The sequence below is a fragment of the Lepisosteus oculatus genome, chromosome 1, assembly GCF_040954835.1.
Source record: "Lepisosteus oculatus isolate fLepOcu1 chromosome 1, fLepOcu1.hap2, whole genome shotgun sequence".
Lineage (NCBI taxonomy): Eukaryota > Metazoa > Chordata > Actinopteri > Semionotiformes > Lepisosteidae > Lepisosteus > Lepisosteus oculatus.
In genome coordinates this window covers 77,061,747-77,076,367 of record NC_090696.1, presented here as the reverse complement: position 1 = coordinate 77,076,367, position 14,621 = coordinate 77,061,747, and the positions used below count along the sequence as shown (strand labels likewise).

Here is a 14,621-nt window from a genome sequence, read left to right as displayed (position 1 = left end):
TTTATTCCCTGCTGAATAGAGAATAGAGAAAATACAACATTTAGTCTGGGAAGGTTTCATAGGCAAAACGTTGAATTTTCTCTCTTCTTATATACTGTAGTATATGTATGTTCTACATACAGTATATGAATTCATACAGTTATACAGTATATAAAAATCATTTTCTCAGGAGCTGCTGTATTTGCCGGTACTTTGTTAAATTTGTTCCCGTCAAAAGGAGTGCATGCCCCCAGTACATACAGTAGTTCTGATAATTATACAGTATATGCCTTGACATCCACCCATTTTCTAACCGCTTCATCCAATACAGATGTCCTGACATGCAACCAAAGCATGGCTCATTTTAGCTGACCTTTATAAACTACAATACCCACAATTCTCCAACAGACGCAACTTATTGGACGATACTGTAACCAGTCAGGAGCAAGGGATGTGTGTACATGAGCATCTTTAAACATGGCGTCTGCAAAGCAAGGATATTGTGTTCACCTGCTAATAACATGCCTCTTTTTCTTGATACTATGTGTTCATTTAGGAGGAGGACAGAAGAAGAAAGAGGTACAGACAGATGTTTTGTTTTTCCGTATGTTTTAAAAATAATAAAAGGGAATAGCAAATAGCACCACCCTTATTCATTGTGATACTGATGCTGAGTGATATGCAATGACGGTGTTTTATTTTATTTCACTCCTTTATCGCCATTAATATGTCCACTGTTCTTCCACAGAATTGTTCGCTTCTGTTTCATTTTTAAATCTCCGTGACACAAGTACTGCATTTTGTAGGCCTGTGCTCTATCTTTACACAGCAGTTGTGTTCGGAAAAACTAAAGATAGATCCACGAGCTTTGTTACAAAACAAAGCCCTGTTTAAAGCATTGCATTAAATCTTTGGGTGGCAAAAAAAATATTAATCTCTAAGCATAACCAAAGCCTGAGCCCATGCTGATAAAATATTCATTTGCTGACTGCTAGACCTTGTGGGTTAACTTACTGTAAATATGGACGCTTTCCTAGTTTGCATTGAAATAAAAATCATAATTCCTGTGTATGCTAAGAAAAGAGAAATGAAGAATCTCACAGTGATGCTGCAATCTAAGGTGTTGACAGCTTTTGTCAACATTTTGCTGGTGTACTGAAGTTTGAAGTTGGTTGTTTTTCAAGGATATTCGTGGTTGTGCTGTATGTAAAATGCTCCCTATTAACCATTTAATTAGAGAATGCTTTGCATGAAGCACTGTGCTTTTTTATGCTCTTATCCTTAGCAAAGGTCCTGATATTTCCAAATTTGTGTCCTCTTGCATTGTGGTCAAACCTGAAAGCTGGTGTATTCTACAGCCTTTAGTGTCAGCTGAACGTGGGGGAAACGAATTACAATTGCAAGGACAAAACAAAAGACAATGATACGTTTACTGCATGTATGTTGAACATTCATTTTTTTAAGAAGGCAAATAAGATAAATAAATCCATCCTTTTTTAAAAAAAAAAGTATACAAACATAAACATAAATTATGGCTGTTATACTCATCTTAACATCCACAGGTAATGTGTGCAGTTACCGTTTTATGTGATAAAGAAAACTGAATAGGGTGCATATCTTGTGTATTTTGTATTGTTGTCATTCTGTAAAGTGCTTTGAGAAGCCACCTTTAAAGGCACTATATAAAGTAAAGTTTATTATTATTATAATTGCATAGTTTTATCCATAAAAGCCTAATATACCGTAGCCCATATCACCAGTTAGGGATTTTAAAATGCACAGATGTTACTGTATTTCAGATCATCAGAAGGTGCTTTTTCTAGTTATCTGTGACTGATTCTGAAAACAAGGGGACTGGGAAGATAAGGGAGAAGGAAGAGATTTTTATCTTGAAATGTTGTGCATTTTAACAGGTTCATCCGCATGCTTCGAGCGATGCTTGACAGTCCCAGTTCAGAATAGTTATTTCCATATGGAACATAACATCCTATTGCACTGCTTTCACCTGCTCCATCTTCTCATCTCTGCTACAGATGCTCCATGCTGAGAGCAGGCTTAGTGTTTAGACACCTGATATATTCTGTCTGGCAGTTAAATACTGTCTTGAAAACACCTCCATGATTGATGTTTTAATTTAGAGCTTTTCCATGTGTAGTATGGTAAGCAGCAATTGAGGGAATGCAATAAATTTATTATTATGCTTTCCACTGAAGCAGTGGGGGTCTTGCAGAGGGAGTGATGAACCTTAATGAAAATTATTTGCGGCAGGTCTGTTTCCTTACGCTTTCAACAGCTTTTTACTCAGTTCTCAAGACTCAAGTTGCAGTATTCTTTCTGAAATAAGTAGAAATAACATGTGAAAGGCGTAAGACTAATAAAAAATAATTTGAAGGGCAAATAGCATTCATCTGATATCATTTGATACAGTATTTTCTTTCCATTTGGCATTCTTAGTAGCACAGTTTCTCCTTGTCAAGAGATGTTTTTGGTTTGTCTGCTCACTGAAGCCACGTATGCCTAAGCATATAAACTTTGTTTTGTCTTTTAGAATGCACTTTGTCATAGGCAGAGGGCTGCCTGAGTTCACTTTAATCATTTTTCCAATGGGAAAAAAAAATCCAACAACCCACTCTTTCCACACCATGTTCTCTGTGTCTTGAGATATGTAAATTAGGACACAAGGTAAAAAAAGACTACTGAACATCAGGGACTGAAAGGACAGTTCAATATCTGCTTCCAAGAAAATATAATCTTTTAGTGACCTCTGTAGATGCCCCAAGTCTCTGCGGGGAAGTGGAGGGGCAGGATATTGAATTGAAATGTGATAAAGCAGTGAAGCAGCACTTTAAATTTTGCTTCCCCTTGGTTGCCATCACCTTTGTGAGTTCCCAATACTCATAACTGGAGAGTCCTGGGACCTGCAGGATGAGAGACAGTCTCTTTGCATTCGAATGTTTTTGCTGTTTTCCATAAAAGGCGGTGTCAGCGATGGAGTAAAGTGCTTTTCATGGTGGGAAAAAATCATTTAGGCACCTTTAATTCTAGGCTTTTTAAAAAGTCAAGACAGTTGTGTGCCTGATTTGTATTAAAAAAAAAAAGTTCCAGTAATTTACCAGGAAACTTTTATAATTATGTAATATAATAATAATGTTTCCTTATTAGCCTTATACAATTTCTTGCATTAGGAATTTGTCTTTTCACATACTCCAGCTTTTCTCCATGAAGACACAGACACACAGACAGGGAGAGAAGCTTAGGGTCAGAGTGCAGGGTCAGCCATTGTACGGCACCCCTGGAGCAGTTGGGGTTAAGGGCCTTGCTCAGGGGCCCAATGGAGTAGGATCCCTCTGCCAGCTGCGGGATTTGAACCGGCAACCTTCCAGTCACAGGCGCAGATCCTGAGCCACAGAGCCACCTCTCCACCCAAGATGCAGCTTGTCGTTTACTCAAAAGAAGAATTTCTAATTATAGATAATATAATTATAGATAATAAGTTATCTTGTCCCTGTTATGAAGTTTTACTTTTTTAATCCACAACACTCGCCCCTTCTGTTAGTTTCAGAGACGGGTGATTGTGGTTTGAGTGAGTGGCAAGTGGTTTTATTTTGGTGCAGCAGACCCAAATTTAAGAACATAATACGTGAAGATATTGTCGCTGGTATACTTCAATTGATTATTCTGACTTTCATACTATTGCTATATAAATGTACAATAATTAATATTTCCTACTTTGATATCCCTAATTAATGTTGTGCTGCTACACCTTTGAGAACATTTAAAGGTGTTAATTAATGTGTTGATCCCAAAGGAACTTACTTCATGTTGTGTTGTTTCAGAAAGGCACCAAACGTCAGGATTAACATGCCTGCTTGTCTTGGACGTTGTTCATTGTAATGTACACCTTTGGTCTGTAGGGGAACTTTATTATTTCCAGTTCAGTAGTTTTCCCTCAGTAATAGCAGGTAAGTGTAGCTTTGGTAAGGCATACTGATATCTTAGATTTCAGGTTTAAAATGCATGTTTAAGTGGGGCTGACTGTATGATGAAGTCATCTGACCTTGAGGCTTGTTCGGTTTTCACCAGTGGACCGCCCGTGACAGCAAAAAGACTAAAAGCTTAGTTGGTGTCTGCAAAATGGAATTAAAGACAGATTGTTCTGATCTGAGTTTCTTTGTTTCCTGTAAATGGGATTTGTATTACTTGCAGTGCAGTTCCTTGTATAAAAGCAATTAATTTAGTTCGGAAAATTGATGAATGCAATCTTTTCATCTGTATGGTCAAAAAAAGAACTCAAGAGTGTTTAAAAGAATTATAAGGTTGAAGATTCTAGTGAGCTGTCAAGCTTTATTTTACATGTACTGTAGAGTTTTGTTAGGCTATGAGCAACATTCTTACAAAAACAGTGATGCAGTGATGGTCTAAAATGCTGCTGATGAAATATAACCAGATTATGAGACATTACGATTTTCAGTGTCTGTGGGTTGCCAAAGCTGATAGACTTTACTGCTTTATTAAAGGTGCTTCTCTTTCCTGTGTGAACAGTAAAAAGAGAGAATGTTAAAGCATTTGCAAGCTGTTTTAATGTTTAATAGTTTCAGGTCTGGTTCTGGCTAAATCTATAAAGTTTTTATACAGCAAACAGAAAGCAGTAATTAGGAGGTAAACGAGAAGAGTTTTTTTATGCTTTCCTTTTCTCTCGATTAATGGTTTTTATAATGGTAAAGTTAAAAAAAAGGTCAAAGGTCAACAGTTTTCTGAATTACTGCTTTTTTGCCGTTTTAATGTGTCAGATGATAGACTCATGGAATTCTTATTTAGAGAGCTTAAGTCTTGTCTTTATTCTCATCCAACCTGCAGAAGCTTGCAAACCAATTTTTGTTACCCAGTAAAGTAAATGAAAACTTTATATGGAGTGATAAGTCTTGGCATTTAATTTGTTGGGAATTTGCTCACTCATTTACAGCAGCATACTAAACACCCACCAAATGTCTGTTTGGTCTTGTTAGACAAGCAAACAGATTGAAATAGTTTTGTAATCTGGGGTTCTGGATCTGTTTTTGTGCATAGTAGCCTTTGACCAGTGGCATTCACCTTAAAGAATTTGCTGTACTTCTCTGTGCTCATCACTATTTCAGGTGACTTGTAATCAAAACGTAAAACCATGAATAGGTTGAAGTGTGCCATTAATTCATGGGATGTGAGCTGATGTGCATTTTCCTTGCTCTGACACATTAGCTGTAATCATTAATGATTTTTTTTAGTTCAGGTAAGCTGTTATGATTGTAGTTTTTAAAGGATTTGGTCTGTGCATTCTGTGCTTTAAATTCAAGGTTTTTAATTATAGAATTATCACCCCTTATTTTTTTACATCCAATTCATCTACACATTATATCAACATTATAGTTCTGTTTCTGATGAAGAAAAACAAGAGTTGTGAACACATTGCTCACATTCACTAGGTCTTTAAATATACATCCTTTCTTTATCATGTTTTTATTTAGTATAAGACTTATCCTTATGAATGATATGAGTTCTTAAAATGAAGTAGCTGTTTGTTTCATTTAGAAACTGGCATTGTTATGTTCTTCCTGCTAATTAACATGAAGGTGACTTGTCGCCATCGAGTTCTTCTCTGAGATTGTATTTGATTGCTTTGTGATGGTACATTGTGTTGGGGGCGTTTCAGACAAAATGTAACGGATGAAATCTCTGCTTAAAAGTATTTGTTCAAAGGAGATAAAATTGCTTGCAGATAGTGAAATCTTTCTCTTTTGCCAAAAATGACTGTAACTTGCCTGTTTTTTACCACTTTGATCTTGACTTTAGCTTGCAAAATCAATGTGTTTTAGGAATCCATCTGCGTTATTGTGCAAATATTTCCATGAAAGTAAAGATGTGTACAGAGCAGAAAATAGAAAAGTGTGCTCTACCACCCAATGTGACTTATAAAACTACTTTTTCATCGAGATTGAAAATAACACAGGCACAGGGTTTTGATTAAGAAAATAATGTGGTATGTTGAAGTTTCCACCTTCTGGCCTGGTCAAGTCACGTCTCAGCAGCTAAGTAAAAAACTGGTGTTTGTAGACCTGCTTGTGATGCTCTTCCTTCTAGATCACTGTTTCTGTGATCTGTACGCTTCCACCCTGAGGTTCTTATAGATCCCCCTGGTACTGTTTGGAAGAGTCGCCGTGTGAACCCCGGTCATCTGCTCCGCTGTTTTGGCCCTGCAATCAACACTCTGGCCTTCATAACGATGAAAAGTTTCCATTTATCAATCTGGCCTTAATTAAGTGGCCCCAACATTGAATTTATTGGGGAGACCTGCACTCCTCTAACGTACCTCCTGGTGCAGAATGGCTGCTGTGTGTCTCCTAAGTGGGGCTGTACTTCAGTGTTGGATGACATTGGTCCCCTCCTGTGTGTGCAGCTCCTGAGATCTTTTTGGATGCAGGGTGTAATTAAAAAAAATCATACAGGTGGACAGATGTAATTAAAATAGGAAAGAAAAAATGCTCAGCTAAGTATAAATACTGCTCTAATAAACATCAATCATCTGAAGATGGCATCTGGAAAAATAGCTGATTTGACAATCTGGAGAAATTACTTTAATTAAAACTGTGATTGTGGATTAATTATTATTTAACACATCATCTCAAGGCACTCTACAGTAAAACAAATTGCAAGCAAAAAAAATAATTATATATATATATTTTAAGCAAAAGTTTGAAGGGAGGATGTGAACGCGCTCACTGACTTGAAGATCAGGTGTGAGCTGGGAGACTGCTCCACAGCCCTGAGGGGGCAGCGTCAGGGAAGGACAGCACTGACAGCCTTGTCAACACAAGGCCATGCTCTTAATGCAGCTGTGGTGTGAAGGCAGCGATTCCTCCAGTCTCCTCCATAGTGCATTCATGTTCACCAGTACGTGCTTTTATGAAGCAAGTATTTCTTTGCTCCTTTTCTGCCAGATATTTGCGTGTTAATGAGCTCTTTATGCCAGCTGTAGCTGGTTTGCCACTTTGGTTGAAAAGTCCCCCCCCCCCCCTTCATTAATCCTAATGAGACATAAGGTAGAACTAAGATTTAACGGTGTTTTCAATGTCTTTAAAGCTTTTTTCAGTTCCTGTACCACGAATGAGTACAATTTAAATTACCCTTCCTGTAAACAGATTATTCAAAATATCAAAACAGCTGCATTTGTTTGAAAGCATGAATTTGTTACTGCACGATAATTACGATTTTTTCCAGGCTCTCATTTATTGCTTATTATTTTTATATGCGGTGCTGTGGCCTGCAGTATACCACATAACTTTTACTGCTAAACTGATCTTGCTTTAGATAAACTTAGGGCCCCCTTGGGATTTTATTAAACTTGTAGGATATATACCATCTGTCACACATGCATTGCAGAGTCCTGAACTGTGTGGGTAATAGATTTCTCACTGTCCAATTTAATTAGATAGAGAGCAATTCCTTCCACGGCTCTCCTGTTTCTGAAATTCCTGAATTTAGATCAGTTCGAGTGCTGGTTTACTGCATACATTGTCTACACTGTTTGGAGATGTGGTCTAATGGAATAAAAAACAAGATCGAGATTTTCTCCTTATAACTTTGCAAGTTTATTTTTTGCAAGACAATAACCTAAGGAATGTTTGCTTCATAGAAATACAAAATAGTAATCCTATAATAGTATAGGATATGGGAGGAGTGGTGGCACTGTGGCTCAGGATCTGTGTCTGTGGCTGGAAGGTTGCCGGTTCAAATCCCGCACCCAGCAGAGGAATCCTACTCCGTTGGGCCCCTGAGCAAGGCCCTTAGCCTCAGATGCTCCAGGGGTGCTGTATAAATGGCTGACCCGGTGCTCTGACCCCAAGCTTCTCTCTCCTCATCTGTGTGCCTGTGTGTCTCATGGAGAGCAAGCTGGGGTATGCGAAAAGACAAATTCCTAATGCAAGAAATTGTATATGGCCAGTGAAGTGATCTTATAGCGCTTTTTTGGACACTCCATTTAAAGCGCTTTACAGGAAATGGGGATCCCCTCCACCCCCAGTGTGCAGCCCCACCTGGATGATGCACCAGTACACTCCCCACACACCAGCTCTCAGTGGGGAGGAGAGCAGAGTGATGAAGCCAGGTCAGAGATGGGGATTATAAAAAGGCCAGGACACCGGGATAACACCCTACTCTTTCCAAGAAATGCCCATAAATATTGGGACCTACAGTTCCGAACACAGAAAGACGATTCGTACCCTATGATTACCAGATGTGATGATGAACAAAGTACTATTTGAGAATATTCTTTGGTATGATATTGCTGTTTCTGAAACAAAGCATCTCTTGGTTAAACTGCCAAATTGAGGTGTTCAAAATATGTTAATATTAAATATGTTAAATATGTTTGGGGAATATCGGGCCTAATCCGTTTCCTAAACAGCGGCCAGAATGGCGATTGTAGCTAAATCGTCCATTATCATTTTTAAAAGAACATGTAACTGTAGAAGATGTTACTTCGATGCTCTCCAGGAACGGTAGGCTCCTACGCTGGGCTTTGAGTGCAGTACAGTTACAGCACCTCAGCTGGCAGTGCAACCCCGAGGCTGGGAGTGATTAGCTCGCAGATTGAAGGGCCAATTAGCTTCTCATTCTGTTACATCTAATCTTCAGTTCCAAGAAAGGAGATAAAGAATAGCGATTGTGTGTAGTAACTCTAATTACTCTTGTCACAGAACAGTATTGTTTGGGGGGAAATGTTAAGAAAGCCCAGCGCTTTGCATAACCGGACACACAGGGCTGTCAGCAGGGGAGAAAAGAAATCACGTGGGTGCACCACCGAAGGAAAGAGCAAAAGGGATTGGATCGGAAAGGGAAAAGAAGTATCTGGCGGAGAAGACAGACTGACTGTTTGGGAAGTTCGTGCTTAATCTGGCACCCAGGTCGACGCAGTTTCCACTCCACCTCACCTGGTCAGAGGAAGGAATTAAGAGCCGTCTTTGAGAAAGCAGCATGACTAGCTCATTGCTGTGAAAAGGAGAAGCCCTCAGACTCCTCACAGCCAATAACTGGACATGAGGTGCTGTGTCTCAGCGGCATCTAAACTTTCCAGTGGTCTTGTGAAAGGCTGGGGTTGTCATCTTTGAGTTAGTGATGTACTGTACTGTAGGCGCTAAAGAAAGTGGTGTGCTTGAAGAAAGGTGGGGTTTTATTATTTTCAACAAAGAAGAAATCCAGAATTATCCAGCTGCTGCCGAAATAATTTTGACCTCTCCAAGAGCAGCTGCTTGGAAGCGCTGCACGATTGAGAGCCGTGAAACGAAAAAGCGTCTGTTCTCACTGCGGCACGTCACGCGGCGATTGCTAGCAACAACACTTTCTAAAGCAAGAGGTGTTGTCTCTTCCACTCATTCTTTCGCTCTATTTTAGAGCCATACAAGGGTTGCAAATGCATCCAATTTATTGGTCGTGTAGTGAAGAAAACAAAACAAGAGTATCACCAGTGGCATGGTAAAACCAGAAGTGTTACCTCTGAACAGGAGTTCCCTCCTATCTGTATAATGAAGTGCTTTGGGATCCCCTGGGATGAGCACTACTACACAAATCCAAGGAAATACTAGTACCTTATTGACATCTAGGGCAAATCAGGCGTTAAACATGCAGTGCATTTCTACACAGTATTTATAAGGGTGCTCCGTGCTTTCATCACTTGGATGTCCTTAAACACGCTGTGCTGAGTCTTTGCAAACACATTCTGTGATCTCCCAGGTTTTGCCAGTGGGGAAGAGACACTTGTTCTTCATCCACCTGTTGTGCCCAGTGGATGACGGAGCACATGGCAGGGCTGGGAGCACACAGCTGTTCCCTCGCGGGACAGGCGCGTTCTGTCCCCTTCTGTCTAACAGCTGTCACATTTCCCCTTTTAAGATGTTTCTCCAAAAATAATACGTGTCTTCTGATTAATTAAGTAACTGCTCAGTTCCTTGAGAGGGCTATCTTGGAAGAGCTGCAGACTCATTGTTCACCTTGTGTTGACAGTATGGATTTAGCACAGTGTAAAAGAATGTGTAAAAGGTTCTGCAAGATGTTGTCTGATAAGTGCAATGGGTTCACTGACCAGAAATGGGATTCTATTATGTTGTAGGATATACAAAGACTCTCTTGGCACTTAAAAATGAGCATATGTCGATCTGATGGAAGAAAACCGGTACAGACTAAGTGATGCATCCAGTAATGCAGAAATATAATAAAGTATGTCTGGATTTTGTGGGTTCGTGAATAGCAGGTTTGTTGTTCTTTTTTAAATTAAGAATTTTCCATAATGCTCTTTAAAATATTCAGTGCGCATACAGTAAGTGATAATTGCACACTGATTTTTAGTTAGTCTTTAGATGGACAGCTTTTCATAATAGGCAAGAATAAGATTTTAAAAAAGGATGTTTGATGTGCAGTACTGCATATACTAAATACTATATGCTACATGCCATACTGTATTATGATATTCAGTATAACAATAATCTTAAATAATACAAGAGAGCATTGTTTGTACAGAAAGCAAACAGTACTTTTAGTTTTATTCATAAAACAAGTGTTTGCTTTTTTTCCTTTGAAGCCTGGTTGAATTTGTAATAAGTAATAACTGTAGTAATGATTTGTAATAACATTTTGATAGATTTTTGAGTATGAGACATTATTATATATTTAGCCATGTGGACACAGCTGGAGCAGAACGATCAGTTATGCAGTGAGTAATTCTGCCAATGGCACTCCATGAAGATTTCCCAATGAAGTGAACTGTCTTTGACAGAATGGTGTTATATAACCTGTTTCTTTTATCCTGTCACACTATTTTGTTATTCCGGAGATATTTATTTGACATTGCCTGAAAGTAATAACTTCACTTTCGATTACAGGGATTTGTGGGAAAAACACACTCTTCATTAGCGAGTTAATGGATTAATTTATTTTTGGCATAATTTCAGAGGCAACGAGAAAACCTTTGACTCAATGCAGCACAGAATATAAAAAGCAAATAGTTCATTTTCGCTTTAATTATCCCATCTAATGATGGGACGGTTTTGATTTTGGCGTCTCTACTTATAGTGGCTGTTTCATAAGCAAACACAGCTCAGTGTGGCTGGAAAAAGGTTAAACCCCTTGTTCACGTTTCTTTAGTAATATGTATTTGTTATGTTAATTTGTGAAGAGACTGGGATGGAATTCCCTACAGTAACAGCTTCTTTGTGACACAGGCAGAGATTCTGAAGAGATGTTCAGTGTGGGGGTGGGTGTACAGCACAACTGTGCACAGTAATAGTCACTTAGTCACTAGTTAAATGGTCTCCAAATGAAAAGGTGAGCCTTGCTTTCAACATGAATGATGTTTAATGTAGACAAGTGCAGGGTATTGCATGGAGGTAGTGAAAACACAAGTTATAAATACTAAATGGGAGCTGGGAGAGGCTGCTCATCGAAAAGGCTTTTATGTTGTTGTTGTATGTTGTTTGTGAGGTTGACACATCTACATCTTCTAGACAATGAACGGAAGTGATTAAAACGGTGAACAAAACACAGGGATACATCGGTAAAAGCACAGGATTGAATCCAGTTATGTTAAAATTGTATAATTGTCTAACAAACTGGTAAGGCATCATCTGCTGTATAATTATTGTGTACAGTTTTGGTCAGCGCATTGAAGAAGAGACATCGCTGCTCTGGAATCGTTTCAGAGAAGAGCAACCGGCTCTTGTTGCTCCTGAGCGCAAGGATCCATCCCGCACTCGCAGTGCTGAAGGAACCGAGTTTGTTTTTAGTTTTGAACAGAAAAGACTTAAAAGTATTCAGAAGCCTCACGGGCACTGACAGCGTGCCTCCCCGCCGGTGGGCTTCTTCCAAAAAAAAACAGTGAAACACGAACCACAAGGGGCACAGGTGGAAAATACGTTTTAAAGTTAAGAACAGGAGGCACTTCTTTACCCAAAGAGTAGTGGGAGTGTGGAACAAGGTACCCAGTCATCTTGTTGAAGCTGGTTTCTTATACGAAATGGTTGGATGAAGTCCTTGGGTCCATTGAATACTACTGTAACAACCAAATGGGCCAGATAGGCTGTGTGGGTCCTCTCGAGTGTAACCTTTCTCATGTTCTTTTGTTTTTATTTATGTGCCTTGCGATTGCATCTGAATTCCATTTCTCGCAAATGGAGACTTGTGATCACTCGGTGGCCACTTGCCACTTGATTTGTTTTAGCGGTATGAGAAGAAATTGTTTCATGCTGATAAAGTAAAAATTCTCCATCAATTCATCGACCATTCATATAACCACATGAGCTCATAGTGCTCCCTGGATCCGATGCCAGACGTGAATGCAGATATACATCCTGAAATGCCTTTATTAAATGGATCTTTTCCTTTTTTTCTTGTATGCTGTGTGCCGAAATATTTTCTTTAGTCTTGCAGTATGAAAACCTACAGTAAATGCTGTCCTTAAGAGTTTTTTACGAGATAATAATGTAATTCATGGATGTGAAGGTAAGTTCTGATTGCTTAATTAGATTTGCATTATTGATGCACAGGCTTCTTTGAAAAAGTAATTTGTATAAGGTATAAATCAGTACATTTGAAGGGTCTGCATTGCTTTAATCAGAGTTAATTATCTCATCATCAATGTCAAAGCAGACATTATTTCATTCCATATTCTCATGCTCAATTGTTAATTCCTCTGTTAACCCATCCAGTTAATGCAAAGGCTAACTATTACATAAGATATCTGAGTTTATTGTGACTAAATATAGATTAAATAGATGCCGTGATTTGCATAAGATTATGAGAGTAGATTCTTGGAAGACGAGCGCACTACATTCAGTTCTAGCCTTCATTGTGGAAGTAAACATTGGGTTTGATGTAAAGATCAATAAAAACAACACAAAATTGTCTCTATTCTTACAACACTGAGCTCCACACTGAGCTTTTCTGTGTGACCTAGTTGATAATATTGCTGTACAGTTTTCATGTAATGAGTTGTAGCCCTGCACTTCCTTGGGCTGAAAACCCACAGGAAAAGCAGAAATTGACAAGGGTGCAGCTGGATTGTGAGAGAACATGTTGAAAAGTGTTTTTGTCTGCAGAACAGATCAATTCCACTCTGGTTTTCACCCTGTTCTCTGTTGAACCTGAGCTGTTTGTTGAATTATTGAAAATGATCTGGGTGGTTACTCCCCCCCCCCAGAGAGATACAGTATTATTCCCTTGTGCTTCATTTTTCAGATGTGGTGGTGTTTACTAGCTGTGTTATTGATGGTTCTTTATAATACATGCAAATGCTGTTGTCCTTAGGTAGGGACCTTAGCAATGACTAAGAAAAAGCAAAACAAAAGGCACCTGATGAAATCCGTCACTGCTGGAGATATTCTGTGCGTTGGACGGAGATGGGCGATGGTGGAGACGTCCTGTGCCGTGCCGGGCTTTTATAGCAACCCTGTCCTGCAGGGGCAGAGTGAGGAGGCCGCCCCCGACAGGCGCGAGTAGGGGAGCTCCTGCTGTGGGCAGGGGTGTCCCTCAGAGGAGCTCCGGGCTCCCATGTTTTGCATCAGTGTCTTTACTGTAGTAGTGTGGACTGGAGTCTCTTGCTTAAGGGGGCAAAAGCACTGTCCCACCTGGGGTTTGAACCCTCAGCCCCCCTGTCCCAGGTCCAGAGCCCAGAGCCCCCCAAGTCTTTGCTCCACTGCAGGCAAGACCTAAGCAGCGCTGTGCGCTCGGAGGTGGATAAAGGAATCGCCCTTGTGCACGTAAAGCTTTTGGGATTCTCTGAGTTTTTTTTAAGAGGAATACAATGAATTAGAATTTATGGGCTGTTTCAGATGCAGCTTCCCAACAACAGTAACAATACCAGTTGTAACAGCAATATCAAACACAGTCGTAAACGTGCCTTTGTATGCACCCATCACAAAGCGCTGTCCAGAAGAGCCTGTAAAAACAATCATTTGAAAAATAAAAAAATAATAATGTGTATGCAAACTTGAGTCATGTCTGCTTTATGTGCTATGGAGAGCCATCAGTAGCCTAAAGCAAGCCGATATACTTTTTTGTATTCAAAATGCATGTGTGGAGTGAAAAAGACATTACATGGCAAATTGCTTTTTTATTGCTCATGTGTGCAGACTCCGTTTGGTTTTTAATTGCAGTGCAGCAGATTTGAGACATTTTTTAGAGCGTTCTTGTCAGAGCGCCTTACTTTCTAAAGATTTTCAGCTGCTGTGAATTAGAGTTCTTTTGACATGAGGAGCAAAAGACCTCAAATAAATTCACCATAGTTCTGTAGATTTCCCCGAGAAAGGCAATAATTCTGTGTTTGTGAAAGAAAGTGATATATTTAGCAACAGGCAACTGTTGTTTGTAATAAAAAGAACACGGTGATCGAGTTATCATATTGTACTGTCTCTGAATATCAAAACGTTTAACCATCCATAAGTAAGTACAGTTACCACAGGTAGTATGACCTTACAAATAAAAAAAACATATTGCAAGTGCTCATTCAGGCCACAGGTTACTGCATCACTATCGGATCTGAATTGTCTTCCCATAATACACAGTTCAAAATAGTTTTGTTTTTCAGATTTCAGACTGATGCCTTCCTTTTTCTTATCAGAGTT

At 39.3% G+C, this 14,621-nt stretch overlaps 1 protein-coding gene across 1 annotated transcript in view; it reads left to right on the top strand.

The window, feature by feature from the left end:
• Positions 1 to 429: 429 nt before the first annotated feature.
• The window catches only part of tusc3 (tumor suppressor candidate 3), a 74,776-nt gene continuing 60,584 nt past the window's right edge, over positions 430 to 14,621 (top strand). Inside the window, exon 1 of the mRNA XM_006630117.3 lies at positions 430 to 558. Within this exon, the coding sequence (XP_006630180.2) occupies positions 457 to 558 (102 nt within the window). The 5' untranslated portion in view covers positions 430 to 456. The remainder of the gene's footprint in view (positions 559 to 14,621) is intronic.